At 52.6% G+C, this 27,918-nt stretch overlaps 9 protein-coding genes across 9 annotated transcripts; 4 read left to right on the forward strand and 5 right to left on the reverse strand.

The window, feature by feature from the left end:
• Positions 1-3,354: 3,354 nt before the first annotated feature.
• A1O1_05618 (uncharacterized protein) lies at positions 3,355-4,215 on the forward strand (the record flags this gene model as incomplete). Its single annotated transcript, XM_007726503.1, has 1 exon — positions 3,355-4,215. The coding sequence occupies exon 1, from the start codon at positions 3,373-3,375 to the stop codon at positions 4,213-4,215; it is 843 nt and encodes a 280-aa protein (XP_007724693.1). The 5' UTR covers positions 3,355-3,372.
• Positions 4,216-6,043: 1,828 nt separating this feature from the next.
• On the reverse strand, positions 6,044-6,643 carry A1O1_05620 (uncharacterized protein; the record flags this gene model as incomplete). The annotated part of the gene is made up of 2 exons (XM_007726504.1): positions 6,044-6,450; positions 6,511-6,643. The coding sequence occupies 2 exons, from the start codon at positions 6,641-6,643 to the stop codon at positions 6,044-6,046; spliced, it is 540 nt and encodes a 179-aa protein (XP_007724694.1).
• Positions 6,644-7,476: 833 nt separating this feature from the next.
• A1O1_05621 (tubulin binding cofactor A) lies at positions 7,477-8,245 on the forward strand (the record flags this gene model as incomplete). Its single annotated transcript, XM_007726505.1, has 3 exons — positions 7,477-7,656; positions 7,877-7,963; positions 8,138-8,245. The coding sequence occupies 3 exons, from the start codon at positions 7,477-7,479 to the stop codon at positions 8,243-8,245; spliced, it is 375 nt and encodes a 124-aa protein (XP_007724695.1).
• Positions 8,246-8,883: 638 nt separating this feature from the next.
• On the reverse strand, positions 8,884-9,951 carry A1O1_05622 (uncharacterized protein; the record flags this gene model as incomplete). The annotated part of the gene is made up of 2 exons (XM_007726506.1): positions 8,884-9,845; positions 9,915-9,951. The coding sequence occupies 2 exons, from the start codon at positions 9,949-9,951 to the stop codon at positions 8,884-8,886; spliced, it is 999 nt and encodes a 332-aa protein (XP_007724696.1).
• A 449-nt stretch (positions 9,952-10,400) lies between these two features.
• Positions 10,401-11,541, forward strand: A1O1_05623 (uncharacterized protein; the record flags this gene model as incomplete). Its single annotated transcript, XM_007726507.1, has 2 exons — positions 10,401-10,535; positions 10,609-11,541. The coding sequence occupies 2 exons, from the start codon at positions 10,401-10,403 to the stop codon at positions 11,539-11,541; spliced, it is 1,068 nt and encodes a 355-aa protein (XP_007724697.1).
• A 678-nt stretch (positions 11,542-12,219) lies between these two features.
• A1O1_05624 (uncharacterized protein) lies at positions 12,220-12,663 on the reverse strand (the record flags this gene model as incomplete). The annotated part of the gene is made up of 3 exons (XM_007726508.1): positions 12,220-12,312; positions 12,539-12,593; positions 12,653-12,663. 3 exons carry the CDS (start codon positions 12,661-12,663, stop codon positions 12,220-12,222), a joined length of 159 nt encoding a protein of 52 aa, XP_007724698.1.
• An 845-nt stretch (positions 12,664-13,508) lies between these two features.
• On the reverse strand, positions 13,509-17,523 carry A1O1_05625 (uncharacterized protein; the record flags this gene model as incomplete). The annotated part of the gene is made up of 2 exons (XM_007726509.1): positions 13,509-14,467; positions 14,517-17,523. 2 exons carry the CDS (start codon positions 17,521-17,523, stop codon positions 13,509-13,511), a joined length of 3,966 nt encoding a protein of 1,321 aa, XP_007724699.1.
• Positions 17,524-20,861: 3,338 nt separating this feature from the next.
• Positions 20,862-21,665, forward strand: A1O1_05626 (2-haloacid dehalogenase; the record flags this gene model as incomplete). Its single annotated transcript, XM_007726510.1, has 1 exon — positions 20,862-21,665. The coding sequence occupies one exon, from the start codon at positions 20,862-20,864 to the stop codon at positions 21,663-21,665; it is 804 nt and encodes a 267-aa protein (XP_007724700.1).
• Positions 21,666-22,014: 349 nt separating this feature from the next.
• Positions 22,015-23,449, reverse strand: A1O1_05627 (glutathione S-transferase; the record flags this gene model as incomplete). Its single annotated transcript, XM_007726511.1, has 3 exons — positions 22,015-23,187; positions 23,241-23,387; positions 23,438-23,449. 3 exons carry the CDS (start codon positions 23,447-23,449, stop codon positions 22,015-22,017), a joined length of 1,332 nt encoding a protein of 443 aa, XP_007724701.1.
• Between the last annotated feature and the right edge of the window lie 4,469 nt (positions 23,450-27,918).

The raw sequence follows: 27,918 nt of genomic DNA on the forward strand, positions 1-27,918 counted from the left end.
TATAGCAACATGCTGTACTGGCACTGGGTTGGAGAAGTAAGGTATGGGTTGATGGGTTGGCGGCGAGTTATCTGGCTGCCGCAGCCCGTACAGAGCACGCAAGTACCTATAAGTAAGATCTCTGGCAGAGTAAACCCACCTTCAGATACTGGGAATTTAAGGTACCAGGCACTTAACTGCAGGTGGTGTACACAGTCCAGAGGAGAGGTACAGACTCCCTGACACTGAACTGGGTACCTAGTAAGGTAGCAGTAGTAGTAGGAGGCGCACTCATCACAACTGTTGTCGCTAACCATCTGTCAGCCCAGCTGCTAGTTTTGTCCGCCGGCTTCTTTTCCACTGAAACCTGCGCCCAGCTGTACGTCAAAAGGTCAAGCCATCGACATTTCCATCCAGGGACCAGGGATCAGGGACCAGCCATCAGCTTCTGCATCCACAGCGTCATCCATCTCGTCTTGGACTGGCCTCAGGTCCAACTCATTCTGTCCTGCATCTTGGTGTGATTTGGTCCCTCCCTTGCTGTCACCAATCCGGCCCAGTTACCAAACTTGTTCCAATTCGAGTGCGTTGTCCGCAACGTCCTCTTCGCATTCACCTCGCTCCCTGGCGGATTCGGCCTCCTGTCTTGCTTCCTCCGTACGCCACTTCTACCCGCAGGATCGCCACCGCAGCCTCGGATCGCGGTCTTCGACGCGGGAGAAAAGAGCTACTGTATACAGAATGTCCGCCCTCGGCATCTCAAGGTATCGAGCGCTCACCACCACTCGAACTCACGGCCACGCCGCTCCTTCAACCCGATACCATACCCCGGCCACAAGTATCATGGCAATGATTATGTACAAGAGTACCAAAAGGTGGAAGGAGTGCTGGCCGTGTGCCGGCCCAAGCGTCCCGGCCGAAGGCAACGGTGGAAGGGGAGCGGCCGCAGACGATTTTCACTCCACACTGCACGGCACAAGAGTCCCCCGAAATGATGGTTGGTGGCGTGGACGACCATTGGTGTCAAGAACGCCATCAAGGTTAAAACTCCGCGGGCTCCATTTCGTCGGGCTGCTTTCTAACACCAATCAATGCTCTGGCACAACCACAGCGAGCTACAGAGGACATCAACCGTCAGCCCTCAGACTCTGCCTGCTCTTCTTGCACCTCACGACGATTTGCTTCTAGCTCATATCTCCACCAGATACGTGGCTAAGCAAATTGCTAATTTGTCCACCAGGCTACATGGCAACACGTTTCCACTGCTAGTAGTAGCACTCAAGCAGCCCAAACAGCCACTGGTCTATCTATCCTTGAGGTCATCCTTCGTCACGGTACGAGGGACCGGGGCAAGCTTAAAGAGTGGTCCTTATAAATGGGGCTTTTAGACGGAGATGTCTAAGATACGCGAATGAACCCACACAGTCCACCCTCTACACTCCCGTGTATTCTCTACCTCACTTGGAAACCTTCAGGTATCAAAGTCCTCGGTTGCACCCGGACAACATCACCGATGCAAAACACAGAATCCGAGAACTTGGCATATTCAATTGCCACTCAACAACCCACCCGCTGCTTCGATTGCCAGAGCCGAGACGTCTGCATCACGAAAAGACGTGTGCAGCCGTATCGCGTTCATGTTTCACAAACCAGCAAACATGTCAAACCTGTCAGTCTTCCGACCAGCCACCCACTACATAGTATTCAGTGTGTCCCCCTCCACTTGCTCCTCTACTACTGTCTGTATTATTGGTGGGTTCTTTGGACTTGTGTAACCTGTCACCGTGGCTGGTCTCCTGGAAGCAGCGTCCGCCGTCCGCGATATCTGACTTGCATGAAGTTTGGCAATGCATACTCCATACCTCGTCTCGAAAATATCGGCTTGGCCTCGCACATCCGAAAAGAAAGACTCTTCGCACAACCAGGGTTCTAAGGCTCGTTGAAAGGCTGGTGTTCCTGACACCCTTGCCAGGATGAGTGTGATTCTAGTGCTCGAACCTGTGTCCTACCCCAGAAACATAGCATGTGACGACTCATCCAACGAGGCGAGCAAGGCCTATGTCCGCAATTCAACAGGTTGGTTCTCTAAGTATGTGTACCTTCGAACGCGGAGTTCAGACACGACCCAGGATTACTCCCGTACTTATCACGCATCACGAACATATATTCATGGTCAGACTTGTCCTCGGTGCAGATGACGGAAACGTGGTGAATGACCAGCCCACGAAAAGCACTGTACCTTTTGCACGTGTCCGAGAGGCCTCGTGGTATGCAGGTGGAAGCGGGTGGACCACTTTCAAGCTGTCAATCAGACCTCAGACCTCAGCGGGCGTCCATTTACGTCTCTCTTACGGCCCCTGAGCCTCTCTACCCTTGCCCCGCCCCCCGGACTACTTGAACAGATATCAATATCAAGTGGTAGGATCGAGTACCCGTTCCTGCGCTCATTGGGCTATACTGCCAATGACGGGCAGTGATCTCAAGTTCAAGTTCCGATGACTTGCCAAGGTCTCCCTGACGGATACTGACTTCATGGTGGTTGTGGTTTAGCGCTCCGGCAGGTATACACCATGCCATGGTTGACGTGCAATAGCCTTTCCACATGGAACGCCCCGACATCCTGCCCCGATGCCGCCGACCCTCTGCAACGCCTTTAATACACGACTTTACACCTTACTCTGCATGGGTCGAGCAGCAAATGAACCCTCAAGCCGAAGATTTGGACGACAGCGCGAGTGCACTCACTGCTTAATCGTGCTTCATGGATCGAGCTTCGGAGTGCTGTTTGGTTGTTACTTCCATCCGTTTGCCTGACTAGCATGACACCGTTCCTGAAGCTGGTGCGGGATGAATGAGGTACGTGATATGCAAGGGGCGACGTGCTTCAGCACGGCCCCCTTCGGTGCCTGCTGCACGGACAGCCAAGGGCGGATTTGGCGCGCCTTTAGTCCCTTGATGCAATGATGCTCAGTATCCCGTCCCCTTGCTCTTTTGGAAACAGGTCATCGTCTTGGTCGCAGCCCAATATCAAAGAAAGCACCTCCACGAAACAAAGAAAATGGATGGTATCTAGCCCGATTGGACATCGCCGTCCAACTTCACCCTCAATACTGGAATACCCAACAAAGATCCCTCTACTATTCCTGTTGAGAGGTTTGATGTTTGTCTCGCTTTCTATAATTAGACCTCTTTTTTGTATGTTGCACGTTGAAGGGAAAACAAAGGTGAGTACCTACTACCGTCGAGTATTTACATTAAGTTATCTCGATCAACAAACTCGCGCCGTGATTTACAACGCAGCCTAAATCCCAGCTTAGGCGAGGTAAAACGGCCCCCTCTGATCTTTCTGACCCATACTTGCGGCCGCCAGTAACAATCTCATCAAGCCTCATCATGCTCTTTCCTTGGCAGAGAGACGTCCGAAGTTGCCCTCCAGGTCAAAATTACTACGGCTGTTCTGCAGTGTCGTATGCTGGCTGTTGCGCCCATGACCCTTGTGGGTCAGGAGTATGCATAGACGCCCCCTTCGCATCGACACCCGGTTCTTGTGGAGGTAGGCAGACAGTCACTGTGACAGAGACAATCTTGCACGGTGCTGCTACAAGCACAGTCGACCCAAGCAACAGCGCTTTCCTGACTTCGACAACAGGTGATGCAGGTGCTGCTACGACTACTACAGATTCGTACAGTCTCGTCTCCAGCTCCAGCTTCAGTGGTTCAGGTTCTATTACTGTTACAGGCCCCTCAACATGGGCGGATGCTGTTCAACCACTCACTTCTGATGTCGTTCCTACAAGCATTCCTGCCGTCAGCAGCACCACCGTAACCAACTCAGCCGCAACCACGAAGACGCTGAGTCTAGTTGTTGCGTCTCCAAGCTTGAAGCCGACCACTAGCCCGTGTCCTACACCAGGTATTTCGAAGCCAAAACCACCGCCACCAGGCACGATCGCGGGTAGCGTCGTTGGAAGTATGGCAGGCCTGGCTCTCATCATACTGCTCCTAACCTGGTGCATGCGCCGGAAGAGAAAGGTGAAGTTTACTTTCAAGCGAAAGTCGAAGAATCCGGACCAAGAACGCAACTCGGAGGATGTGGAATCCAAACCTGAACCAAGCGTGGCTGCTCTTTGGACTGCAGAACAAAATAAACCCTTACCTAGCCCACGCTCGTTTGATTTTGGCCTGCCACGAATACCGCAGAACTCAACCGCTCTCATGCCGAAACAATGGATCTGAACGGACTTTGAGCCGACACAGAATTGCCTCTGCTTCGGTCCCGCCTGGAGAGCACAGGTAAGCTGCACCTGAGCCTTGTAAGCATTTTCGGATATGACCTTCCAGATCAATACAATCAATTTATATCTTCATTTTTTTGGCTTTTCCAAGATTGCAGTAGTGCAGCGGCGGCAGATTCTTACTCCGTAGACCGTAGTCCGCAAGGATGCCTGTCTCTCAGGGGTGCCTCGGTATATCAACCTCCGACTTCCAACGTCCAATGACCGGGCGCCTAGTATGTATACCACCTCTTCTTTTTCAGATTCTTTTGCCTTTTCAGACAAGATGGTAGAGTGCGAGAAGTACTCGAAGACACCGCTAGATGTTCTGCATGGAGCTCTATTCTACATTATGCGAAGACCATTCCTCCCAATGGACGGCTCGAGTCTTCAGGCCACCGACTGCTCTCCATGCATTCTCACAGCCTCGTCACACCAAGCTTGCTACCAGAAACTTGAACGGGAGCACAGTGTCGAAGCACCCAACAACTGGAAGTCCACACGACATTACCGTCTGTCCCACACTTGTTGAAGTCCATTCAGGCTTATGACGAGATATGTGGGTCGATCCGGACTCCACTCTCGCCGCCGCGCACGGAGATGAAAAATTTTCACATATGAACCAAACCCACACCATTCTCTTCCGCAATCGACCATAGGATTGAGAATACAGCGCTTCCCGTTCGCTCAGCGGTACTTAAGCTCAATACCGGTTAGTTAGTACTAGAGTGGGTGACCATCTGGGAATCCTAACTGTTGATTGTTTTTGCATTTTTGCCGATTCTCGGTTTCGTTTCATGACAGAAGGTCTGAGCCTTGTCGAGCGCCACAGCACTGTCTTGAGGTAGTAGGTAATAAGAGTATGGGAACTAGTATCTATGAGGTACGTTTCGTGTTTTGTTGGGTTGTTTGGCGGCATTGACGCTCGAACGATGGCTGTTGGTTGGTCTGGATATCGTCTTGTTGGACCTGCTCGCGAAAGAGAAAGAGATACGTCGCTACCAGCCCGATTGCTTTCTAGCGGCGTGGGACATTTGATAAAGCGACAAGCACCTCTGCTATGGGCACATAACAATGATGGCGACCATGATGAGGACCTGACCCGGTCCGTTATAGGGACACCGGGCAACCCGAACCCCCCCTTTTGAATTCGGCATTTCATGACTGTTATTGCTGATCTTAGTGGATTGGACAAGGTCATGTTCTTCTATTGCTGTTGTCAGACGATGTGTGTGGACTTGTCCAGTATCGCATATTCCTTCAAGTATACTTTACTCTTTATTTCTCATTCAACGCTGTAGATTACGTTCTTGCAGAGAATCTTCGAGGAGAATGACGAAGGACGGGAGAGCAAGAAAACACAGCCTTTAGAGCGCTGGAGAGAGAGAGAGAGAGAGAGAGAGAGACTTGATTCATTGGATATGAATGCCAGATCCGCCGCTTATCGCCATTGCCGAAAATCCATGTCCCACCATCCCATCACATTTTCCCTTCCAATACAGGTGTCAATCTGATTCTGATGATGCAGAGCGCTTTTGCTTGAAACTCCCGGAGCAAGGTGCCTTGAGGACTCTCGACCTTTTTTCAAGCCCTTCCCCTTCCCCTGTCATCCTCCCATTGCTTAACGACCGCGACACAGTAGGGTGCAAACTACTCTGTTTCGTTCCACGCCGAAGAGCAAGGAACACATGGTCAGAAAAGAGGTACAGTAAGAGCAGGTAGCATGTTTGGTTGGTCGTAGGCAACCACGCTGATTTCTTTGGATTTCTGCTGGTATGGATTTGGGCAGATCATTCGTCCGGGGGGTCTGAGAAAAGACCGATTCTGACGCGGTGGAATTGAGGAAGTTTGGGTATCACAACAGCCATAAGAGCCATGAAGTTGATGGTGAAGTACGTAAAGTCGTAGTGAGTGTAATGGGTGCTGAGGAGAAAGAGGACAATGGGAACCGTTAGCAGGAATTTCTTCGCCGGCGTGTACTGATCGCCATTGTCGATCTGCTCCCACATGTTCAGGTTGTCATATGCCCCGGCGTTGAATTCGAAAGGCACGCCGCGAACCCAGTGGAACATCAGGTATGAGCCGGCCATGTAGGTTATGTTGGTGAGTGTCCAGGATATCTCTTGGGTCATGCCTGGAATTATATCGAATAATATCTTCAGGCCAATGATCAGAACAGGGTGTATTGTCCACGCTCCTAAGAAACAATGTTATTACTTTCTCACGAGGCTGCGAAGAAGTATGCGGGTCTCCCAACCTTTCGCGTTCACCCATTGCGAGTTGAGGTTGGGCAGGGCCGACTGGTCACTGATCTGTTCCAAAGACTCAGGCGGTTCTTGATAGATGATACTGCTAGATCTTCTTCTCCGTCCGCTCTTGCCGGTACTCATGGCTGAATCGTAGGCAGATACTGGCGGTGCAAGGTTGGCATCGGCTTGGAAGGAGATCGTTCGGTGAACGGTGGTATGGGGGGAGGTCATGGAAAGGCTGCCAAGATGAACGTCTGACTAGGTGAGGAGAATATCCTTCGTCAAGTATCTGCAGGCGTCCAAGAGGGTTAGCGGAGCTTCTCGTTGTTTGTTCGGAGGCAAGTGGTCTCAATGCCTACCGGACGGTTCGCTCAGTGACGTCTGAAACGAGACTGGGGAGGTTGTTGGGAACCTTGAAACGGAGCAGATGGGGTGGATAATATACACTGGCACAACCAGAAAGATTGTGAAGTGATGAAGAAATGAAGAATGGGTGTACAAGAGACGTGAGCGACGCGATGATGCAGTGAAACACACGGTGTTGGGGAAATGATGAGTCTCAGATCAGATGTATGTAAGGTGTCGTAGTAAGAGTAGTACGTACGCCGTACAGAGTTAGTTTAGTGCAGATGGAGATGGGAATGGTAGAAGGCGAATCTACTAAGGCACCTAGCTCCCTACCTAAGGTAGGTACCTAGTACGTACTATTATTATTATTGTGGTACACACGCGAGCAGCGCAAGCAGCACCGGGAGCACACCTGTTGTTATTATTACCTACCTAGGTATTATACAATGTCAGTGGGTAAATACAGAGTACTAGGACTACAATTCAGTACAACGAATACCACCGTATCAACCGCACAACTGAACTCTTGAGTCCAAGTCTCAACGCCGATAGAAACACAGACCAAACTCAAAGTCGAATCGAATACAGACAGGCACTGCTCTGAACCAGTGGACGCGACGTTCAACATGGCCCCCTCTCAGCTCCAGATCGCAACGTCTTCGCTGCAACGATTTCTGAAAGAAGAAGCCTCGTATCACAAGGAGCAAGAGCAACAGGAAGCCCGGATCGCCAAGTTGGAAAAAGAGGGATCCGGTGGGGACGACGAAGGCGAAGACGGTAACCAGGAGTTTCGGTTGAAGCAGGAGGTATGTCTCTCTAATACCCATTCAGTTGTCCGTCTACTTGCCTGCCTGCCTTGTGTTCTGTTACTGGAAGAAGACATCAACCATAAGACAGTAACGGGACAGAGGTATATATCCTGGACGGGCTACAACAGACCTTTGAACCGCTCTCTACCCCCCATGCCCCATCTCCTACTTACAAGAAGTCCGGTACAGACACCGTCCGATACTGACATGCTTGCAGAAACGAGCACTCGAGGAAACAAAAGCCATCATCCCAACGCTCAGAGAACGGATCACCAGCACCAGGGAGAAGCTGGAGAGTTACTTGGTAAGTCACGTCGCGCCAGATCCAGAAATCACAGTCCCATACACTTTGAGATTGTTATCTCCCGTTTCCCCATGAAATCTTCCCCTTCCCGCTCGCCCACAGAGATTGCGGCCAACATCTACTCGTCTGAGCTGTGATGTATTAATGTTTGTGCTCATGTTGGTTGGCGTACAGGACACGGCCACGAACGATGAAGAACGCAACAAGGCCGTGGAAGTCTTGAAAGCGGCAAAGGAGGCGCAGAAGGATGACCCGATCGCTGGGCAGAAGACTTCGGGATGATCCTGGCCGATCAAGTGCGCGTCTACTTCGGTCTCAACTTGAGGCCAAAAAAGGGGAAGGGAATGGTTGGATGATTAGCCCCCAGCAACTGGCCAGCCGAGATATCTCGGCCCAGCGTGGCAACGGACATACCACTTTGTACGATAATATCACTACTAGCATATTGATATCCAGCTTCGACTGGAATCACGCCGCACATGGAACGATGGAACGATGGACGAAGAGGACAAGGAGCCTTTCTGCGCCCCACGCGTTCTCTATATTCCACATCGAAGCCCATCCCTCTAAGACAGCGAGCCGCAGCTCCCTTGTCTCAGAAGAAAGAACAACTTCGTGTTCGTCCTCAAGGATATTGGATTATCTGAGCGATGACCAGGAGACCTATAGCCCTCCCTTCAATGAGCATTGCCTGTGCCGAGATCAATTTCTACCACACATCTCTGCATTTGCTGAGCCGAGAAGTTCTCCTCCACCGACCGTCATCTGTACATTTTACACCCAGTGCCTTATTGAGTGAATTTGTGGTAGAGTAGCCAGCCCTGATCATTCTTTTGCGGCGCTACCCGCGTACTCGGGGCATTCCCAGTGCAACAGACCAATACAATTGCAACCAAGTGTGTTATGCTTCATCTCACAGCTCAGTTCGTGTCCATGCCGTCGCCAGCCTTGTCGACCGCGATCCCCGCTATAATCCCGCCCCCATTCCCCGCGGCAGCAGGATCAGCAGTACCAGGCTCCTCGTCCATATTGACATCCTCATCCTTCTCAAGGAGAGGAGTCGCACCTCCTGCTTCGGGCAGTGTCGACCTGGGACTCCCAGCACCGCTCCCGCGTAAGGGGACTAACGGCGTTGGCGCATCGTCGGTCGGTCGAGGCGTGCCAGCATTGGAGATGCCATCTCTACCACGACCGACATCCAGCATCTGATCCTCATCGTGGTCCGCAGTTTCATGCCCGTGTTCATTCTCCTCGTCTTTCTCCGGCTCCTTCTCGTCGCGGATCACTCTCCTCAGCTTTGCTCCCTCTTGCACAACTCTGGCAAACTGGTCGCGCCGCTCCGCCCATGCCTGCGTATGCTCCTGTGCCTCGCGTTCCAGTTCCTCGATTTCGGCCTTCAGCTTTTCGATATTGACGTGTTGCTCGTCACGCGGCTTCAGCGCCGGGTTCTTGGTGATTTTGTCCGCCAGCACATCATAGGTCTTGCGGATCGCCAACGTTCTCTGTGCCTCGTCCAGCTGCACGCGCAGGCTGGCGGTGTTCTGTCGCACCTCGTCGGCGGTGGCTTCGATTTTCAGCTTTTCGGCTGCGTACCGTTCCCGTTCTCGTTCGTTGGCCGCGCGGAGGAACTGGATGCGTGCGATGCTGCTCTCGAACGCGGCGAAGTCCAGAATCACATCTTCGCGAAACCGGTGCACGTCCTTGAGAAATTGCTCGTCTTGTTGCTCCGCCGCGTCCGTGTCGGTATCTGTGCTGGTCTCATCGGATGGACTTGGTCGTGAGAGGAAGGCATGGATCGGCGTCGAGGGTACAAGGAGTCGCTTGGTCAGACGTTTGAAGGGTCGTTCTTCGATGCCTAGAAGGCGTGTGGCATGGAGTTTGTCTGGCAATCAAAGACAATCAATTAGTTGCCTGGCTTGATCTTTATGGAGTGCTTGCGCAGAAGCCTCACCTTCTTCAGCTTGATCAAGCACGGTAAACTTTGCCATTGTTGCTCCTGATTGCGGTATGCAAAACAAAGCTTTACTTTGGCAAACCGTCCCGGAGTTTGGAAAAGTCAAATATAAACCAGGCCAAAGTGTCGTAAGGGCTGATCCCAGTCAGTTGGTTGTTTAGTGTGGAAGGCCAGTCCTCAGCTGTGGGAGCGTGAATGTAGGTCCTCAGCACAATGATATAAATATTATCAAGTGAACGAAGGACCGTGAGACTTGCCCACACTTCTCTCCCCCACAACTCACGTCCACCTCACCTTTGTGTCAACGAGACGCCTTCCCCGGAAAAGTGGTCAGCCCACGTTCATGTTGTCAACAGTCCTGTCGTCAACCTCACTTGCTCTATCCGCACATACTTCGCGACTTTACCCCTTCGGACTCCAACCATCTATCCTTTCCTACCGCGGACCTGACCATTCTACCGCGACATCTGGTCAGGTGAAAGCATGCCGGCCGACAGCCTGTTCGACATGGCCCGCCGGGCATGTGGGCGATACAGTGCCCGCATCACAGACATCGGAGACCTGGACTACGACCTGGTGCGCCCGGTGCTCCTGAAAATCGAGAGTCCCGAGAAATTGGTTAGTTAATTCTCCTCAAACCCCTCCCCTCGTGGTTACTTTCGAGACTAATCAGGTGTTTTCTCTTCGACAGCACCAACTCGAACAGGCCTCTCCCCAGATCATAGGCAAAGACGCCGAGCTCTGGATGAACTTCATCAAACGGGACATCCCCGACTGGCACTTGAAACCGCATGAGCCCAAAGATCCCAAGAAGTGGTACAAGGTCTACTGCAAACTCAAGGAGGAGGCACGCCTGGACTCGACCGCCGACGAGGCGATGCTGAAGGCCGCCCTGGCCAACATCAAGAACGAGAAGGAGCAGAATGTGACGGAGATCGCGTCCAGAGTCAACTATGCCCCCTCCAGGAGGTCTCGCATGCAATACAACTCCGTCAGCGGGCGCGCCGGGAGCAAGGGAGCCAACAAGATGACTTTGATGGAGAAGATCAGGAAGGAAGCCCGCGACGCGAAGGCCTCCAGGATGAACAGACCCATGCACGAGTTGCCGAAGCGGGCCACCGCCGTCGCCAAACCTCCCCAGCAATTCGTCGAGGAATTGAAGCAGAAAGCCGCAACCACAGTGTCCCATACGCCCACACGAAGAGTCGTGCCGGTCCAGACTCCAAGGCCACCGCTGCATGCCCCGAGGCCAAAGCGCCCAGAAATCGAATCCTCATCTTACGACCTGATGAAAGATCGCGAAGCGAGACTGCGTGCGTTGAAAAATGGCAACCCGGCCCCGGGTTCTACAGGCTCAATGCCGCAACCGACTGCGATAAGCCCACCCATGACACAGACAGAATCACCCAGTCAGGACCGCCTGACGCTCGACTTTTTGGAAGACCCAGAGAAGGAGGACGGGGAACCACCACGGAAGCTGCTCAGGTTGGATGTGAGCGACAGGCCGAGGTCAGCGAGTCCGATGAAAGTCAATGCCCAGCCACAGATGCTGAAGCGGAAACCGCCTCCTTCGCCTTTCATGGCGTCATCGAGGAAGATGGTAAAGAGACCAGGCATATTCTAGGCCGTCTTGCATGTCAAAGAACACTGATAGTACCGCATTGAGGACAGTCTGGCCAGCAGGTTGGAAATGATATGTTGAAAGTTCATCTGCTTCTCTGTCTGGGCCCTGTATTCACCTTCGAACTTGAGGAACAATCACCCGCCTTTCTTCGCATGCAAGTCTGCGTTTCATGGGCCCACCGAGCCCTTCGCCATGTGAAGCCTGATCCGGCGGACCCCATTTCATCGTAGATGCCCATCCGATACGTTTGTGCAGAGGATGCTTGGAGGGTCAACTGCTTGCTATTTTATGTTCCTCGAGGAAGAATTGTTGTTAAGGGGTTTGCTTGCCCGGACTGGATGTGCCATTGTCTCCACGCACGCAGCTCACTCCGTATCCATCCAGCGCTTCGCCGGACTCGTAGATTTGCTCGGCACTCCCATTCAACTCCGAGTATACTGTTCCGTCATCTTCCCCCTCTCAGCGCAAGCACCAAGTGTAATGTATTGCCTCCTTCGAGCCCGTAGTCGGCGGCCGTCTTTTCGTCTGCCCTGCAATGTAACCATAGTAAGCTTCTGTAATCCAGCAAGAGACCTTGACCTGAACGTTTCTAAGCCTCAACCGCCTCCAATGGCGGAGCCATCGACAGTGTATAAAACCTCGGAACGAGGAAGACCGGGGAGGGGAAAGTGCAGGGGCTCAATCGCACATTTGCTTGCCACCATAGATCAACCGCTGCTGGACAGGCGGGATCCCTTCCTTTTCCTCCACACGTTCCTTGATTCGCGACACCTATTGATGAGGAATATAGTCAGCACATATATTCTCCACGGCTCCGGAACGATGAAGATCAAATGTTGAGACTGGTCTTGCTTTCAAGCGTCGGCGGTGAGGAGTAGGGATCTATCGAGGTGAAGAGAGGCGGGAGAGGATCAAGTGAGTGGCTCTTCAGCCGTTGGTGCGCGTAGGGCAAGGCTCAAGGAATCTCCTTGTGTGAACGCGTTGGGGTCATTCGCACCTTGTAGTCCGGTTCGATGTCTAGCTCGATCTCCTTCCCTGTCAATGTCCGCACTCTGGTAAAATCCAATGTCAGTTCAGTTCTCGTTGACCACGGGACATGACGGCGACATACTTGATCAGCATCTTGTCAAATGAGCAGGATCCTGGGTGTCTGGTTGAGGAGACAGGTTGTTCAGGGAATACACGTATGTGCCTGAGACTTTGAACGATACTATTGCAGACCAGCAAGATACTGGAACAATACCGTATGAGGAAGATATCCTACGTGCCACATGCGGTCTCGCAGGATGACGAGATGCCGGTGCCGCGAAGTGCCTTCGGGAGCCTTGTGCTTGGCAGTAGAGCGCTTAGGTAATCACAATCCCTTTTGCGGCAGCCTTGTCAGTGAAGTGCAGTATTTTCACAGTCTAGTAACGCAGGGAAGAATGAATAGATAATGGAATCTAGACTGTGTACCAGATAGCTACACTATTCACTCGACGTTGAAAGGAAGTGAGAGGCTATACCAAGGGATAGCTGGCCTCTGTATCTGTATCTCTTCATATTTGACATAAGCCAATCAAGCCACTCATGACCAATCACTCGCTGGAACGCCTCAATCGATCCAAACAAACAAAACTGATGGGGTATGAGCAAGAAGTAAAGGTATATAAAGACAAACAATTGAACTCCCATCTCGCTAGCCATGCTGTGAGCATTCACATAGGCTTGTGCCCTCCATAACAGTCTTTACCAGGGTTCAGTGATGCTGGATCTTTTAGATGAACAGCCAATCCCGGCAGGAGGGCCATCCTTTTTGTCCAACCAGGCAGTCATACATCAAAGGTCGAAGCCAGGGGCTGAACCTCGTTCTCGTTCTGTCGTCCAATGGTTGTACATGATTTTCTGCCCTTGGGCGTTCACATTATGAGTAAGGATCTGTTCCCAGAGATCGTGGTTAGGATCAACAATGATCGGAGATGATTGTTTCAAAACCCTCGCCAGGGATCTCTCGACTCCACGCTGCCTCTCGTGGAGGAACTTGCTGCCATCATCTCGCTATGAAGCATTGATTCCACAGGGCTGATGCTGTCTCTTGCTTGTTCAAACCCCCAATATCCCAGGTCCTTCTTCCTCGACTGCCCTGATCGCAACGCGTTGAAAGAAGGCCTGGTCGAGGATGTTGAGACTTTGTTGTCGATAAACGCGTCCATCCTCATGGTTGCAGTCTGAGTGTGATCCGTGAAACTTGAGGGCATAGGGGGGCGTGCCGAAGCACTTGCCTCGCTACCTCTCCGACTGCTTGCAATACTCTGCATGCCCAAACTAGGAGTATACAAACCTCGGTCAGACGAATATACGGCGGTGGAATGCACACTTTGTGAATATGTGGACCCTGGTCCCGGTATGCTCGGAGCGGCATCCCTGGTCGAAAAGCTCCGGAAGGAACTCGGTGGCACTCGTGGTGCTGTGTTACTCCGTTTCCGCGAATGACGCGGAATTACTGGTGGTAGGGCAGGCTCTTGTGTCGGGTCGTAATAACTTTGAGTGGGAGGCCGGGAATCCTGTACAGGCACTGATCCGTCTGTAGTGAATGATCTGTGACCAGTACCAGTTCTAACAGCATTCTTCGCAACGCGGATAGAATCACGGATCGGTCGACGCCGGAGTGAACCAGCAAGAGAAGGCGCAGGTTGATTTGATGTATCAAGTTCAGGTTTGGGAGGCGGAGGGGGGATAGCCGTTAGCTCGTTAACGCTGAGAGGTGAGTGCGACAAGAACGATAATGCTGTGAGCCACACATAATGCCGGTCCCGGGAGGTCGCCGTAAATTTCAAGGCTCGTTGAGGGGTCAATATCAGAATGGAACGGTTGAAATGGCGACCCGGTATCGCCCCTTTCGGCATAGGGTTGTCGTCCTTGACATCGAGGACTGATTTGATGGTCACTGTTCAAAGATTAGCATTGTCGGATTAGACAGATTCAGCTTTACGTACGTTTCCGCCCACTCTTTCCCATCAGTGCCGTCCCCGAAGTCGGCTGTTTGCTGCTCCACATGACAGCACGTTCGTAGGGGGCAAGCCAAACCCATCGCTTGTGCCGGACGCCACTATTTGTCACACTCTGAGACAGCTCTTCCACGGTCTTGTTCGCGTCGAAATCAGTCTTGTCGGTCATGCCGAAGGACTTTCGCCGTCTCACGTATTTGTACATCCATTCACCAACCATAGTCTGAGCAATCGAGTCCACAACTGAACTCTGATGAACAGATATCGCGTCAGAGTTTGCCTTGGTGTGAGCTCCCCTCCTACCGGGCCCAGTAGCGATGGACGGACGCGGTGCACTCGCCTCATAGGGGTTGCTGGAAGTCTCGCTCGACAAGCGAGAAGCTGCAGTGGTTGGCATCTGGAAACTAGGCATTTCTGGAACGATTGAGACGCGCGGGTTGAGGGGAGGAGATCTGCTTCGAGCTCGACGCGCTTGAGAATGAGGAGAGAGCGCCGGGCCTGACCTTGCTTTCCGCAATATCGGTTTAGCATATCTATTCTTTGTGCGTTTTGTTGGTGACGCGTTGCTGCTGCCAGGTGAGCTTCTTCCGCCTTCGCTGACCGACTTCCCAAGCTTCGCCGAGCTGTACCGCAAAGGAACGGGAAACGGTGGGGGGTTGTTGCTATCAACAGAAGCGGTTGTCGACTGCGAATGAGAAGACTGGTGAGCGGCTGTGCCACTCGAAATGAGGGCCGCTCTTCTCATGTTGTTCGTTTTGGATGACGACACTCTCTTGACTTTCATGCTAGTATTCTGTCGTTGCGTGCCTCGCCGGGGACTCGTCCGAGCTTGGAATATCACGTCAGGAGGCAGGCTCTCATCAGACAGTCGAAGGTTGTCCCAGGCGGCTGCTTCACCAGCGCTTGCCGCAGCGCTTTCGCCAATGTCTTCCAAAGCAGAGTCTTGAGCCACCATTTTGCCGTACTTGAGGACAAATTTGGCAGTCGGGCGACTAAAGATATCATCTTCTTGAAGGTTGTCTTCGCCGAAAAGATTGTCACGTTTCTCGCCATCTTCGTCGAAGCCAGCAAACATGCTGCTCGAGCGCACCGGACGAGGCACATTCGAGGCAAAATCTCTTGCCAGAGGACCATTGTCATTCAGGGGCGGTGTAGGTCCCTTCGAAGGCCCAGCCATTGTCCGTCTAGAAGCGAACATGGATGTTGCAGGTGACACTCTCGTTCGTGGGATTGGTGGAGGCATTGCCCGAGAAGAGATTGGCGGCCTAAAATGAGCCGACATCAGAGGTGGCGGTGGCATTTCGGAGGGTGGGACAATGGCTCTTTTATCAACTCGAATCTCTTCTGTCTGCACAGAAGTCGATCGATACCTGCCCAATGATTGACTGGTGACCTGGGTGCCTACGTTCTTGGTTCGGGGTGGTAGCACGACATTACCTTCAGGTGTGGTAGGTCGCGATCCAGGAGGAATGATTGCAATCAGAGGGACCTTGAGATCTACCGTCTCTTCACTTTCGGTGTACTTGTGACCGCGGGTGTCAAATCCAGAAGCGGTAGGCTCTGTCTGCGTACTGACAGTGGCGGTCTTGGCTCTTTTCAATGCATTTTCAGGTATGGTCGCTCGTGTCCTGTCACTCTTTTCCGGTGTCAAAGGAGGACTTGGGAGAGCCTCTATGGTTTGACAGGCAGATGAAACCATCACTGGTCGCTGCCTTCCCCAGACGATATCAACACTCTCAGCCGGACTGGCAGGGCCGGTGGTGGCAGGAAGCTCGCTGATACCGCCGACGTGAGTCTCTGCTGGTGGGACTATATTGAACTTGCCTCTTGTATCGAAGGCCAGCCATGGAGACTGAGGTGGAGAAAACTGAATTGCTGTGTCCACATATTTCAGACTCGCCCTGCGACGTTTTCCAACCACATGCGAGGGTGCGGATCGGTCATGCTCAGGGCTATCTGTGCGTTCCATGTCCTCCAATTCCAGTGGCATCCCGAGGACTTTCCGTGCTTTCAAGGATAGGCTCGATGCCGGTCGGACTTGTTCCTCAGGAAGGGCGTCAGGGGAAATGCGCCCATCTTCGGCATCGTGAGCTTGAGCCATATCTTCTTCAAGTTCATCGAAGGCTAGCTCATCCGCCAGGTTCACCGTCACTCCGTTCTGAAAGCTCAATACTGAAACCCGACCTCCGTGGGTCTCACTGTTGATGGAGGCGGCGCTGTACCTCCGGCCTCTCCTGTTCAGTATGGAACCTTTGCTGGGACTTTCCATTATGCTATTGCGACTGTGACATGTGCGTTCTGTCGGCGAGACAGGGGCCGGCTGGTGCTGAGCATTGGTGACTTCACTCAGGACGACTTTCAGGCGACCTTCGGCAATATGAACCTTTGTTTCTAATTGCCGTCTTTCTGCAAGCCATGCTTCCTTGTCTTTCTCCCACATCGCCTGAGTTCTGTCGGCAGCTTCTTCTTGATACCTGGCCCTGTTCAAGCTCTGCTCAAGACGCCTGCGTAGGTCGGAGACATCGCTTAAGGCATCATCCCGTTCCTTGGCCAGTTCATTGAGAGCCGAAAGTGTTCCGCCCTCGAGAAGTTGCATCTGTCGTTTGACCGACCGTGTCTCCTTATTGGATTGCAACAAATTGTTGTTGAGGACTTCATTCTGGGTCTGGGCCGTGTGAAGACTGATTTCCAACTTTTCGATGTCATTCGTCCGACTTTCCAGGTCGCGGCGCAAAGACAAGATTTCCGAGACCAGCGAGGCATGGAGGGTTGGGGTAAATCTTCTTGGGTCAAGGGGAGATATCTTCTCGTCAAGGGCAGGATCGATGTATTCATTGCTTCGTCTTTTGTTGACTCGCCCGTCAGGTATTGGTGGAGGTGTGGATGACGGGGATAGATCCTTCGATTGACGAGAGCGCAGAGATTGTGAACTGGACGGAGAGCGGTAGGGGGTGTCTGTTGGCGAAGGCAGCGAGTAACTTGCTTCAGGCTCCATCATCACACGACCGCGTTCGTGCCACGAGGACTCAAGTCAGTTCTTAAGCTGAATAAAGCATGCTTCCTTGGCCGAGTTATGCTCTGATATCTTGAATCTGCAATCAGATGGTCGGCCTCGACCTCTTTAAACGTCTATGCAAGAACAACCCAGGGCATGTCGCAATGGAGTGTGCTCTGAACAGCGCCACCACTTGATCCAATATTCGTTGTTTTAAGACCTGCTTGTTAGATATCGGCTCGATTGACGTACAAGGTTGTTCGCGAACAAAGTGTTTAATGCAGGATGCAGACTGACGAGACGAAAGACAGGATATCAGGACTCATGTCATACGTCGGCCCGCACAGTCAACGACGCCCGCAGAAAGTGACAGATGGACAGGAGGAGCGTGTCAGTCTTGGGACGATGTCCTTCGTCAGGCCTCTAAGTGTACATCCGAAGATAGCAAGGTCTGGTAGAAGCGAAGGACCGCCCACTGCAAGACCAAAGATGTTAGCCTTACCTTCAGAAAGCCCGCGTCAGACTCTGTAGTGATCGAGCGATGTTCGCCCTCTTTTCCTGCGGTCTGTCTTGGTCGCGTCTGAGGCGGGACCATGTGCTGATCAGCCAAAGCAGGCGCAGGTAAGACAGGGAAGTGATTGGCCTCTGTGGCACATTGAAGCGGAGGAAATTTCATCGTTAAGGGGCATGGCTAAGGACCGACCAGGACACCTTGCTTCCAGGGATTGCAGGGTGGAGTGGATGAAAGTGACGACCCAGGGACAGCCAGCATAGACCACTACCCTAGATACCCTAGGTGCGGTGTAGAAGCTGCGTCCGCGGTCCAGGATCAAAAGAAGCGAAGGACCCTAAGGCGGACCTAGCCAGGGGAGTTCCCAGGATCCCGGAATTGACGGGAAGTTAGAGGCGTTGGTGGTGCCGAAGCTCGGAGAGGTGCAGTTCCTTTGTTGTCGAGGTGGACTTGGTTCTCGGATACGTATTTGATAGACCAAATCATCCATACAACACATCGCGCACAAGGTAGCAGAAAGCTGAGTTGGGGGAGGAGAAAGATGAGAGGAATGACGGAGACGGCAGTACCAGTGACAGGAGCAGGCAGAACTGCAGGGGAGTATACTGTCTACTACTAGTACTAGTAGTAGTAGTACGGTAGGTGGCCACAAAGGTACGGTAGATAGATTCCTACAGTCAGGTACCTAGTACGCTCTGCCCACCCACCACCTACTACTACTAGTAAGTCACGGTGGTATCCACTGCCTACGGTACGGGGCACGGGCACGGGCAGTTGGAGCCTGCAGGTTAGGAAACGGCCCGGCCATTCGGGCAGTTGCCAGTGACAGGTTGCTTATTGACCTTGAGAACTATGCCTGCAGGCATAGCAGGTAAGCCTAGGGAGCCTATGATTTCTGTGCTTATAGGTGATGTGCCTTAGGTTGGACTAGACCTAGTGGTCACTGAGCACCAAATCACAACACTAAAGCAGAGCCAGGACCCATCACAAGCGACAAGTGTGTTTCAGAGCCTCAGCACCACAGAATCCCTGCCGCCGGAGAATTCCACGGCTCCTCAGACTCCTCACCCTCCTCACCCTCTATGCCCTTTGCGTGCCTAGGACGAAAGTGCCTGAGATCCTGATCACCGAAAGGACGGTGTCAAATTTCCAGCTTTTTACACGGCTCCCGCAATGCTCCACGCCCTGTCTGTCAGGTTTTGAAAGGCGATCCTCAATCATCGCCGTCATGTTAACAGTAAACGTCAAATTCACGTGGCAAGATGATCAATACTATAGGGACTCGGACTGCACAGAAGGAGGATTGAAGCTGGGGAAACTTTGAGGGCATCCATGTAGACAGACACCACACCGTCAACCGAAATAAGGGAGAATAGCATACCATGACCTGCAAGTTCGGTTCATCGGTTTGAAGCATGAACTGTTTCCACTCTTTTTCAGTTATGGTCATCAGGTTTCTGCTGGGAGCCGTATCTGTGCGATGCCTGCTTTAGAGCGCCCACTCTCGGTTGTGACCTGTTGTTGTTAACCCATCCCATCGGTCCAAACCCGTCAAAATTACACCAAGGAGCTAATTCACAAGGTAGGCGAAGTTGTTGGACTGGAGGTTTCGTGTAGTCTGGAGTGCATATACCTACCTACCTACTAGGTAGATACTAAACATCATCGCAGGAATGCTGGAAAGGTTCTAGGTCGCTTGGTGATACCAATTGTTATCACCTACCTAAGGTAGTACGCCGAATGCTACGGTAGGTACTTCTTCAAGTGCTTCCTTCTGTCAACAATTTCATCACAAACTAAGGGTGTATCACTGTATCACTGCCATGATTCACTGGCCTAACTCTCCACCGACAGGTATCAGTCGCATGTGCGCCTTTCGATTCATCACACTGTTACAGTCTTTTACGCCCTCGCCGTTACATATTCCTCCTTGTGTGGCTTGTGGCGTCTGACTGCACTGGTTGTCCTCCGTGACTTTCAACTAGATGGCCTTTTCTCGCTTATCCTCGAGCAATTCCTGCGAAGACCTGACGCCTCGTATCCTCGAATCCTCCAAACGTCCATGCATAAGGTATGCTAGCAGTGTTTCACATCCATGCTACCCATGCAGGTGTCCGAATCCACTCCCAGGATACAGGAGAGGCGGATGTTCGATGTCCCCTCGATATTGCATTGTATTACTACGAATGTGGCTTCCTCCATCATTCCGCTCGTGAACGATGGGGCTAACGGAGAGAGTCTGGAGTCGACCATGGGCAGCCTGGTAAGCTCCAACGCTGTTCTCCATACGTTCCTCTAAGTCGAAGCCCCAGGCACAACCACTCCACGGCTGATTCAAGGCTGTCAAAGCCAACCTCTTCGGCCTCTTCCTTCACCATGCACGGTCCACCATCCCAAACTGACAGCCGGCCCTTGCACCGTCCCGTTGCGAGCTTCGGCCCAGCAGATGAGAAACTAGGCGCGCTAATCATCAGGGCTCGTGCCAGAGTGGTACCACAGGTACGTAGTACTACTATATGGTTCGGTGCAGTTCAAAGTTGTGATACTAAAATAAGGTACCTTACCTCGGCTCATCGTCCGGCGAGGAACGTCATCAGTACTGGACGGTGTGGTGCAAGAATATTTCACCACTTCACCATTGATCTGCGGTCGACTGTGAGAGCAACTCACTACGTATTATGTACAGATGCTGAAAGTGACCTCGTGAGATTAGTTTCAGTAATCTCCTTTTCTTTTCAGTCTGCTCGAGTATCTGTCCTTGCCCATGACTCTCCCGACTCACCAAAAGGAACCCCACTCCTGCCCTCCCTCCCATCGAGCCTCGAAAATGTCGATGGACCCCATGCCCAAGGCTATTCTGACCGACGTCTTCGGTACCGTCGTTGACTGGCGCACCACCGTCACCGACCATCTCTCTGCCTCTGCCTCTGAAGCCCTCAATTCCTCCACTCGCTCCATCCCCAGCACGGTCCGGACCGCAGCCTCGGACATTTCCTGGCCGGCCGTGGCCCAGCTGTGGCGAGAATCCTACCACCACTTCACACGCACATACGATCCTTCTACGACAAGCTCCAGCAACACCTTCAGGACGGTGGACCAACATCATGTCGAAGCACTACACAAGCTCATCGTAGATCATGGGCTCGACGGACTATGGACTGATGAAGAGATCCAAAAGATAAGTATGATATGGCATTTTCTAGACCCTTGGCCCGACTCGTCTCCCGGTCTAGCGCTGTTGCAGAGGAAATTCCAGACCGCCACTCTCAGCAACGGAAACAAGAGTCTGCTCTCGGACCTGGCAAAACATGGCTCACTCTCGTACACACATATCTTTTCCGGCGAGGACTTTGGCGCCTACAAGCCTCATCCGAGCGTCTATCTGGGCGCCGCGAAGAAATTGGGCCTGGAGCCCGCCGAATGTGCTCTCGTAGCTGCGCACTTGGGGGACCTGAAGGCCGCCCGTGGCTGTGGCTATCAAACAATCTATATTGACAGGCCCAAGGAAGAGGCCTGGTCAGCGGAAGAAGTGGCCAAAGCCAGGACGGACGGCTGGGTTGACCTCTGGATAGAGCTGGACGAAGGTGCCGGTGGCTTTCTCGAGGTCGCTAAGAGATTCGGACTGCAGTGATGCTACGATGGGTCCCAATCGTCGACCCATGCCGGCGTGTCAGGATATTACCTATTCGGCGCTCATGCTTGGGTCCTTGGAAGCCTGCAACATTCACGAGAGCTCTTGGAGGTGTCCTGAAAGCAAATGTCAAATGTTTGCTGGGATAATACTTCAGTACCGAAATGGCCGTATTGGCTTATGGCTTTGGCACCCATCAAAGACAGTTTTTTGCACACCTCGACCTTGTTCTGGAAAGCCAGTATCTCCCTTTCACCACTCGGTCGTCGAACCCTTCAATAGATTCTCGCCACTTGACTACGCTGCATCATCACCTTTATGCTTTGCTTGCCTGCCCGCAGACGGTAGATTACAAGGCGAGATGCAGGCTTGGCGCGCCCTCTTGTTTCTCGGCCTTCTTTGCAGCCTTGTACCATTTGGCGTTCTCGTCACCGTGCGCGGTGCGATGCTGAACCACGCGACGGGGGTGGAACTCGCCTTCCTCATCGACCCCTGTGCCGCCGTCATCTTCGTCACCCTTGTTTGTCGCGGGCGAGTCGACGTCTGTGCCGAAAATGGCACCCGTGCCGCTTTTTTCTCCCTGGGCCGAAAAGGGATTGTGGCTGCTGGGGCTCGAGGCCGTGGTGCTCTCGAGCTTCTTCGCTGTGCCGTTGATAAGCTCACCTTCCTCCTCGTCCGTGAGTGGCTCAATGTCCGGTAGGGGTCCGCGCGGTATGACCAGGGGAATACCACGATCAAGACCGCCGTGAAGCTGGCGCACTTTCGCCCGCAAATAACCGTATTTGTAGATCTCGAAGAAAGTAGTCTTCTTGAAAACGCCCCCGTTTGTGCGCTCGGATTCGTCCCAGTACAGATTCCGTAGCCATTTCGACAGACGAGGGTAATCATGCCGAATCATCTTCAGGTTACATTGAAAGATGCTATGATAGGCGACATCAAAACGAGCCATCGTTGTGTACAGCCTGATGTCAGCTTCGGTGATGTGTTCGCCGAACAGGAAGGGCTGGTGAGCCGGGTCGGCAAGGTGTGCTTCCAGTCTATCAAGGGACTTGAACAGCGGGTAGACGTTAGTGTCATAAGCCTCCTGGGAAGTTGCGAAACCGCATTTGTATACGCCGTTGTTTACTGTGTTGTAGACCCAATCGTTCATGGAATCAATGTCCTTGCGGAGGTGGGTCGGATAGAAGCCACCGCCTGGCCTGTTGACCTCGCGGAGGTCGGGTTCCAGGAACTCGTCGAAAGAATCATACAGCATGCGAATGATCTCGCTCGATTCGTTGTTCACAATTGTTTCCGTCTTCTTATCCCACAATACAGGGACCGTATACCGGCCCTCATATTCCGGATTGGCCTTGAGGTAGAGTTGCTTCAAGCCGGTGAAGCCATACAGGGGGTCCTTGGGCTCCGACCCGTTACGGCCTGTGAACAGCCAGCCATTCTCGGTCAAGTCAAAATCGGTCAGAATGAGTTGAATGAAAGGGTCGAGAGACTTAAGGCCGCGGACGAGAATGGTTCGGTGGGCCTATGCAGGGGTCAGTTCATAGAAACATGTGAGGTCTCTTCGAAGCCTCCCACCCATGGACATCCTAGATTCGCATAAATGGCATATCGATTGGGCTCAGGAGGAAATCTGGCGCCTGGTTCTGTCGAGATCCAATCACGGAAGACGCTATCCTTTCGTCGAAAGTGGCCGTCATCGTCAGCGTGCTTATGAGTCGGGCGCTGGTATCGTGTCAATAAGCTGTATGGACCCGTGCAAAGGGAGAACTTACCGAGTCTCCCATTTCTAGTTATCAAGGCTCAGAAACAGCTTCTGCAAAAGACAAGCTCGGGGCTCGGAAGTATATGAGGAAGCTAAGGTACCTTATAGGTCTGATCTTGGGGATATGGGGAGACCGCTGCTGAGGAAACGGGGCCGTGTCGTACAGTTGAAGGCGCAGTTGATGGAGACGTAGCGGGCGTGATCACGATTGAGAGAGCATGCAGAATAGATCAGAGAGATGACCACTAAAGAGAGGAAATATTTAATCTGACCGCAGGTCGCATAAGGTAGGTCATGCCCTTGATATTATTGTTGAGCCGTGTCTCAATAGGACACGGGCTGAGACTCAGCTCCCGAAGGCCAGCATGCGATTGAGGCCGGACTCTCAGGTGCCAGTGTGGTTGGCGCTGACACGATCATCAGGGGGCCAATTCCGCCCGCCCGCAGAACCCTGCGCTTGTCTATCTACGACGATCCGCGCTCGAAAGATAGCTCATTGGCAATTGGCATCTACCGACTCACTGCCTTAGGTACTTTCTTACCTCATACAATGGTGACTGGCAGCCATAAGGTAGTACTAGGTTCTCGAGAACTTGAAATCGAACATCATTGCAGGGGTTTTTGTGATCCGAGTCGTTCGCTCCATGTTGCGGGGTGCCTAATTTGACGACGTCATTATTTGTACTAGCGGGCACCTGCGGCACGTCATGCGTTCCACTTCTTACTAATCTATTAATAATCAGGCCTGTCAACCACGAGCATATTCGTAACGCGTCAATTCCTCGTTTCGCGCGTTCATGTCTGTTGCGCCGCGATCCTCTCAGCTCGTGGCACTCGCGTCTTCTCAGCGATATGAACAACTCTGACAGGTACTACTAATACCTTGATGCAAGGCCTTGTCCGCAGTCGGCTCTCATGTATCAGGAAGAGTGTGTCATCCTAGCGTGCGCCATGATTCGTGATCTCCTGTGGACGTCACCGGGTTGTCCATTTATTATTGTATCACGAGCCAGACTTTCCAGGTGTCAGAGGTTGTCCGTGTCTTTATGCCTCTTCCCTCTCCGAAAGTGTGATTTCACATATCAGATTTCTTCTGGCTTGGCCGGGGTACGCCTGGTGTTACGAGACATGGCCCTGTCTCTCAGAGTGCGTCCACGTCTCGAGTCATTTTCTCACTCGAGCAGAGGGCAATTGCTGGACTTGCCGTTTCGAACTCTGCAAGCTTCGAATATGCGGGCCAGGTTCTGACTTCTCAAGCGCTGTACGATGACGGGAGTCAACTGTTCCAACATGCCTAGGATCAGCACGCTCCTCACCTGAAGTGCCATGGGCCGGATCTAGAAGGTATATGTCTGACGGGGTATGGCCGTCCACTTGTCATGGCTAGGCTTTAGGTACCCACTTCGAGACAGCAGTTGGCGATGCCTGATTAACCTCATACGTGCCCATACGCAAGCATCGTTGCCCTCTGGCGTACACTGAGAGGTGCCTAACTAGAGAACCGTCCGAATATCGATTGTCATTGATTTAGCACGGCTCGTTGTCTACTGCAAGCATTACTGGCAAACGGGTGGTCTCCTTTCAATATCAAAGATCTTAACACTTCTTCTTTCCCGGGACTCGATCGTTCCTTCCCTAGATGGCTCCCGCGCATGGCGCACAACGCTTGCGTTAGCTCTCCATGGCTGAGGTGCGACTGGATATGAATTTGTCAAAGAAACTCAATGCTTATCGCAAGAGGGACTGCCATATCTTATCGACACTATTGGGCGGCTGCAGAGATCTGCCAGCTAAGACTGCACCAAAAACCCCGGAGGCGCAACAGAACTTCGTCGTTGTCGGTCAGTATTGGGAATCCGGTACATGCTAGTCATCTGAGCCCAGGGCTTGTCCCGGACTGAAAGCATCGCTGTCGTTGAATAACAGGAGGCTGGAGTACAGGCCCAGAGATTACAGGATCAGTGTACGTCACGGCAGGGGCTGACGGGTTTCTTTTTGAAGCAGCGCTGTTATCCGAGAAGTGAAGATGTACACGGCTTGTGTCTACTTTGTTTTCTTCTTCCGTCGATTCGGGAAGCAGGTCGCCCTTGCGTCCCGCGGGATGAATCCGTGGATCGGAGCCGAGCGCTATATCCTGCACAAATCAACCCCCAGCTAATTGGCTGAGAAACTTCAAAGGATACGAACAGAGTGCTGAAGGAAAGTGCTCAAGAGCACATGAGACGCAGCACTCTGCAGCTAGGTACTCTGCACCTTGTCATTTAGATCCCTGCGCAAGAGGCAACAACTTCAGAGTATCCGAGAAGAACCAGTGTCTGCCGTACCCCGGCAGCCAGCCCTCGGCCAAGGACTGTTACAACCTACCATCTTTTCCTGATATGTATTATGGGATGTCTGAGCGGCGCCTTCACAGCGATACACTATAAATCTGATAAAACGGGACCAAAAGCCTAGTCGTTTCCAGAGCCTTCGAAGCGATATTAGTGCCCAGGAAGATGCGACGTTCGACACTGGCAGGGTTGGGAAAATGGAAGTCGACTGAAGGTCCTTGACAAGATACGCATCTATGGCTCATATTCCGCCTAGCGGGATGGTTGGTGTCAGCGATATCGGTAATGGTGCCGTAGGTTTGTTTCTAGGCACGTGTAGTCAGCTAAACGGCGTCGCGTCAAAGATAAGTAACTGGGTGAGTGGTTCAGACATGGCTGGATAGCCAGGTGAAGCACTCTAACCATGTGGTTATTGGTGTGTTACCCGGTACTATCTTGGGGAGTCAATTGGATGGCAGAAATCCGACGGTTTCTGTTGCTGTTTGGCCACAAGAGAGGTTGAGACTTCCGTGCGGGCCTTTTAAGTGACAGGTAGATCGATCCGTACCGTGCGACGAGGAGAAGAAGAGGAGAAGGAGAGGAGAACTACCTATACACAGAACATGAAGGTGACATATTACTCTGTATTCCGCCGGCCATGTGCCCTTCGAGAAGACGACGCATTCATCCTTGCAATCATCATCATCATTATTGGGTCGACGCGGGGACGTCCATTCCGGCCGAGTGGGCTGCTGTGGGTTTGAGCAGGGGGCTCGTAGGCACCAGGAAGACCCGGTGAAGAGTTGGTAACCTCCTGCTGGGTTGGTCAGCCTGTTGGTCAAAAAAGTTCCGTGGCTGTCAACCGGGGGAGGGAAAAGGGCAGGGAAGAGGAGCGTACACTGGCAGGCATTCTACTTCTTCCACCTTGCCGTTAACTACAGAAGCAGTACGTACTTAACCACTGCAGTGCCCGCAACTGCACGCGAGGTGATTCAGTCTCTAGCCCGTCTAGGAATGAAGTATTGTGCATAGGAGATACAGGTGGGAGTCGATCTCCAGAGTGTATTCCAGGTAAGCTGTCAAGATGGACGCCTCTCTTTTCCGTAGATGTTCCCCATCCCACCTAGTAAACCGCTGGGTCTGTAATATGTGCTACAGAGTACACCGTCCATACTAATGGCAGATGAGGAGAAGGGCGAGATGGGACCTGAAGGCTAAAAAGTCCCCTACCGCTCCTCTCCGGAGTTTCCACGACCGCCTATGGAGCCCCAAGACGCCTGGGCCCTCGAGACCGACGACCTACTACGGACATAGTAAAGTACGCCTAAGCCGTCCCTCCCCTGTCCCTGCACAGTGCACAGTCACTGCGCTACCAGATGGACCCTACTGGTAGTAGTACTAGTACCTGGGTAATCTTTGGCACTTCCCAAGCTCCAGGTACGGATCCTCCAACCACGGGTCCCGTCAATTAGGTGTCGAAGCTGTGCGAGCACTGGGGCAGTACTAACTGTGCGCACAGGCCCTGGGCGCCAAAGCATCCTCCCAGAACCCTGCCAGCGTGCGGGAGCCCACATTATCAGAGGCACAGAAAGACAGAACCGACCTGGCCCCTTAGCCGGTCACAACAAACTCTCGCAGGAATGATCATATACTCTGCAAATTTTGGGTTCTCCGTTTCCTCTGCATGTTCAAGTTCCTGCGTGCACCCGCAAATTCAGAGATAGTACGCCGCTTCAGCCTCGACGTCCATTAGCAGGGTCGGTGCCTGACCTGAAACGACCTCGACATAACGAGAGAACGCCATCCTCAACCTTCCATCCAGCATCGGTAACCGCCGTCGATAGCAAAGCTTACGGGACTTGTCCCTTGATATCAACCCGGATCCCGAATCGGACACAAGAAGGCGGTCTGAAGCAGATCTCGAGGTACCTGTGTCTATTGTCGCTCTGCCGTCTCGAAGGACCGGTTTCGAGGCGCAGGCGGATCAGCGAGTCCCTCCGAGTCCTGCATAAGCAGGGTATCCGACCAACAATCCTTCTCGCAGTCTCTCCTGGCTGCTCAGTTGATCGGTCCTCTGTGGTGTACAGTCCTCAATTACCTCTCACGCCTCTCATCCCCTGTTCGGTTCGGAGTGGTGCCGTGCATCCCCATTCTCCTCATCAGCGCAAACTGCTGCCCTCGA

The sequence above is a fragment of the Capronia coronata genome (assembly GCF_000585585.1).
Source record: "Capronia coronata CBS 617.96 chromosome Unknown acBCG-supercont1.4, whole genome shotgun sequence".
NCBI classification, from domain to species: domain Eukaryota; kingdom Fungi; phylum Ascomycota; class Eurotiomycetes; order Chaetothyriales; family Herpotrichiellaceae; genus Capronia; species Capronia coronata.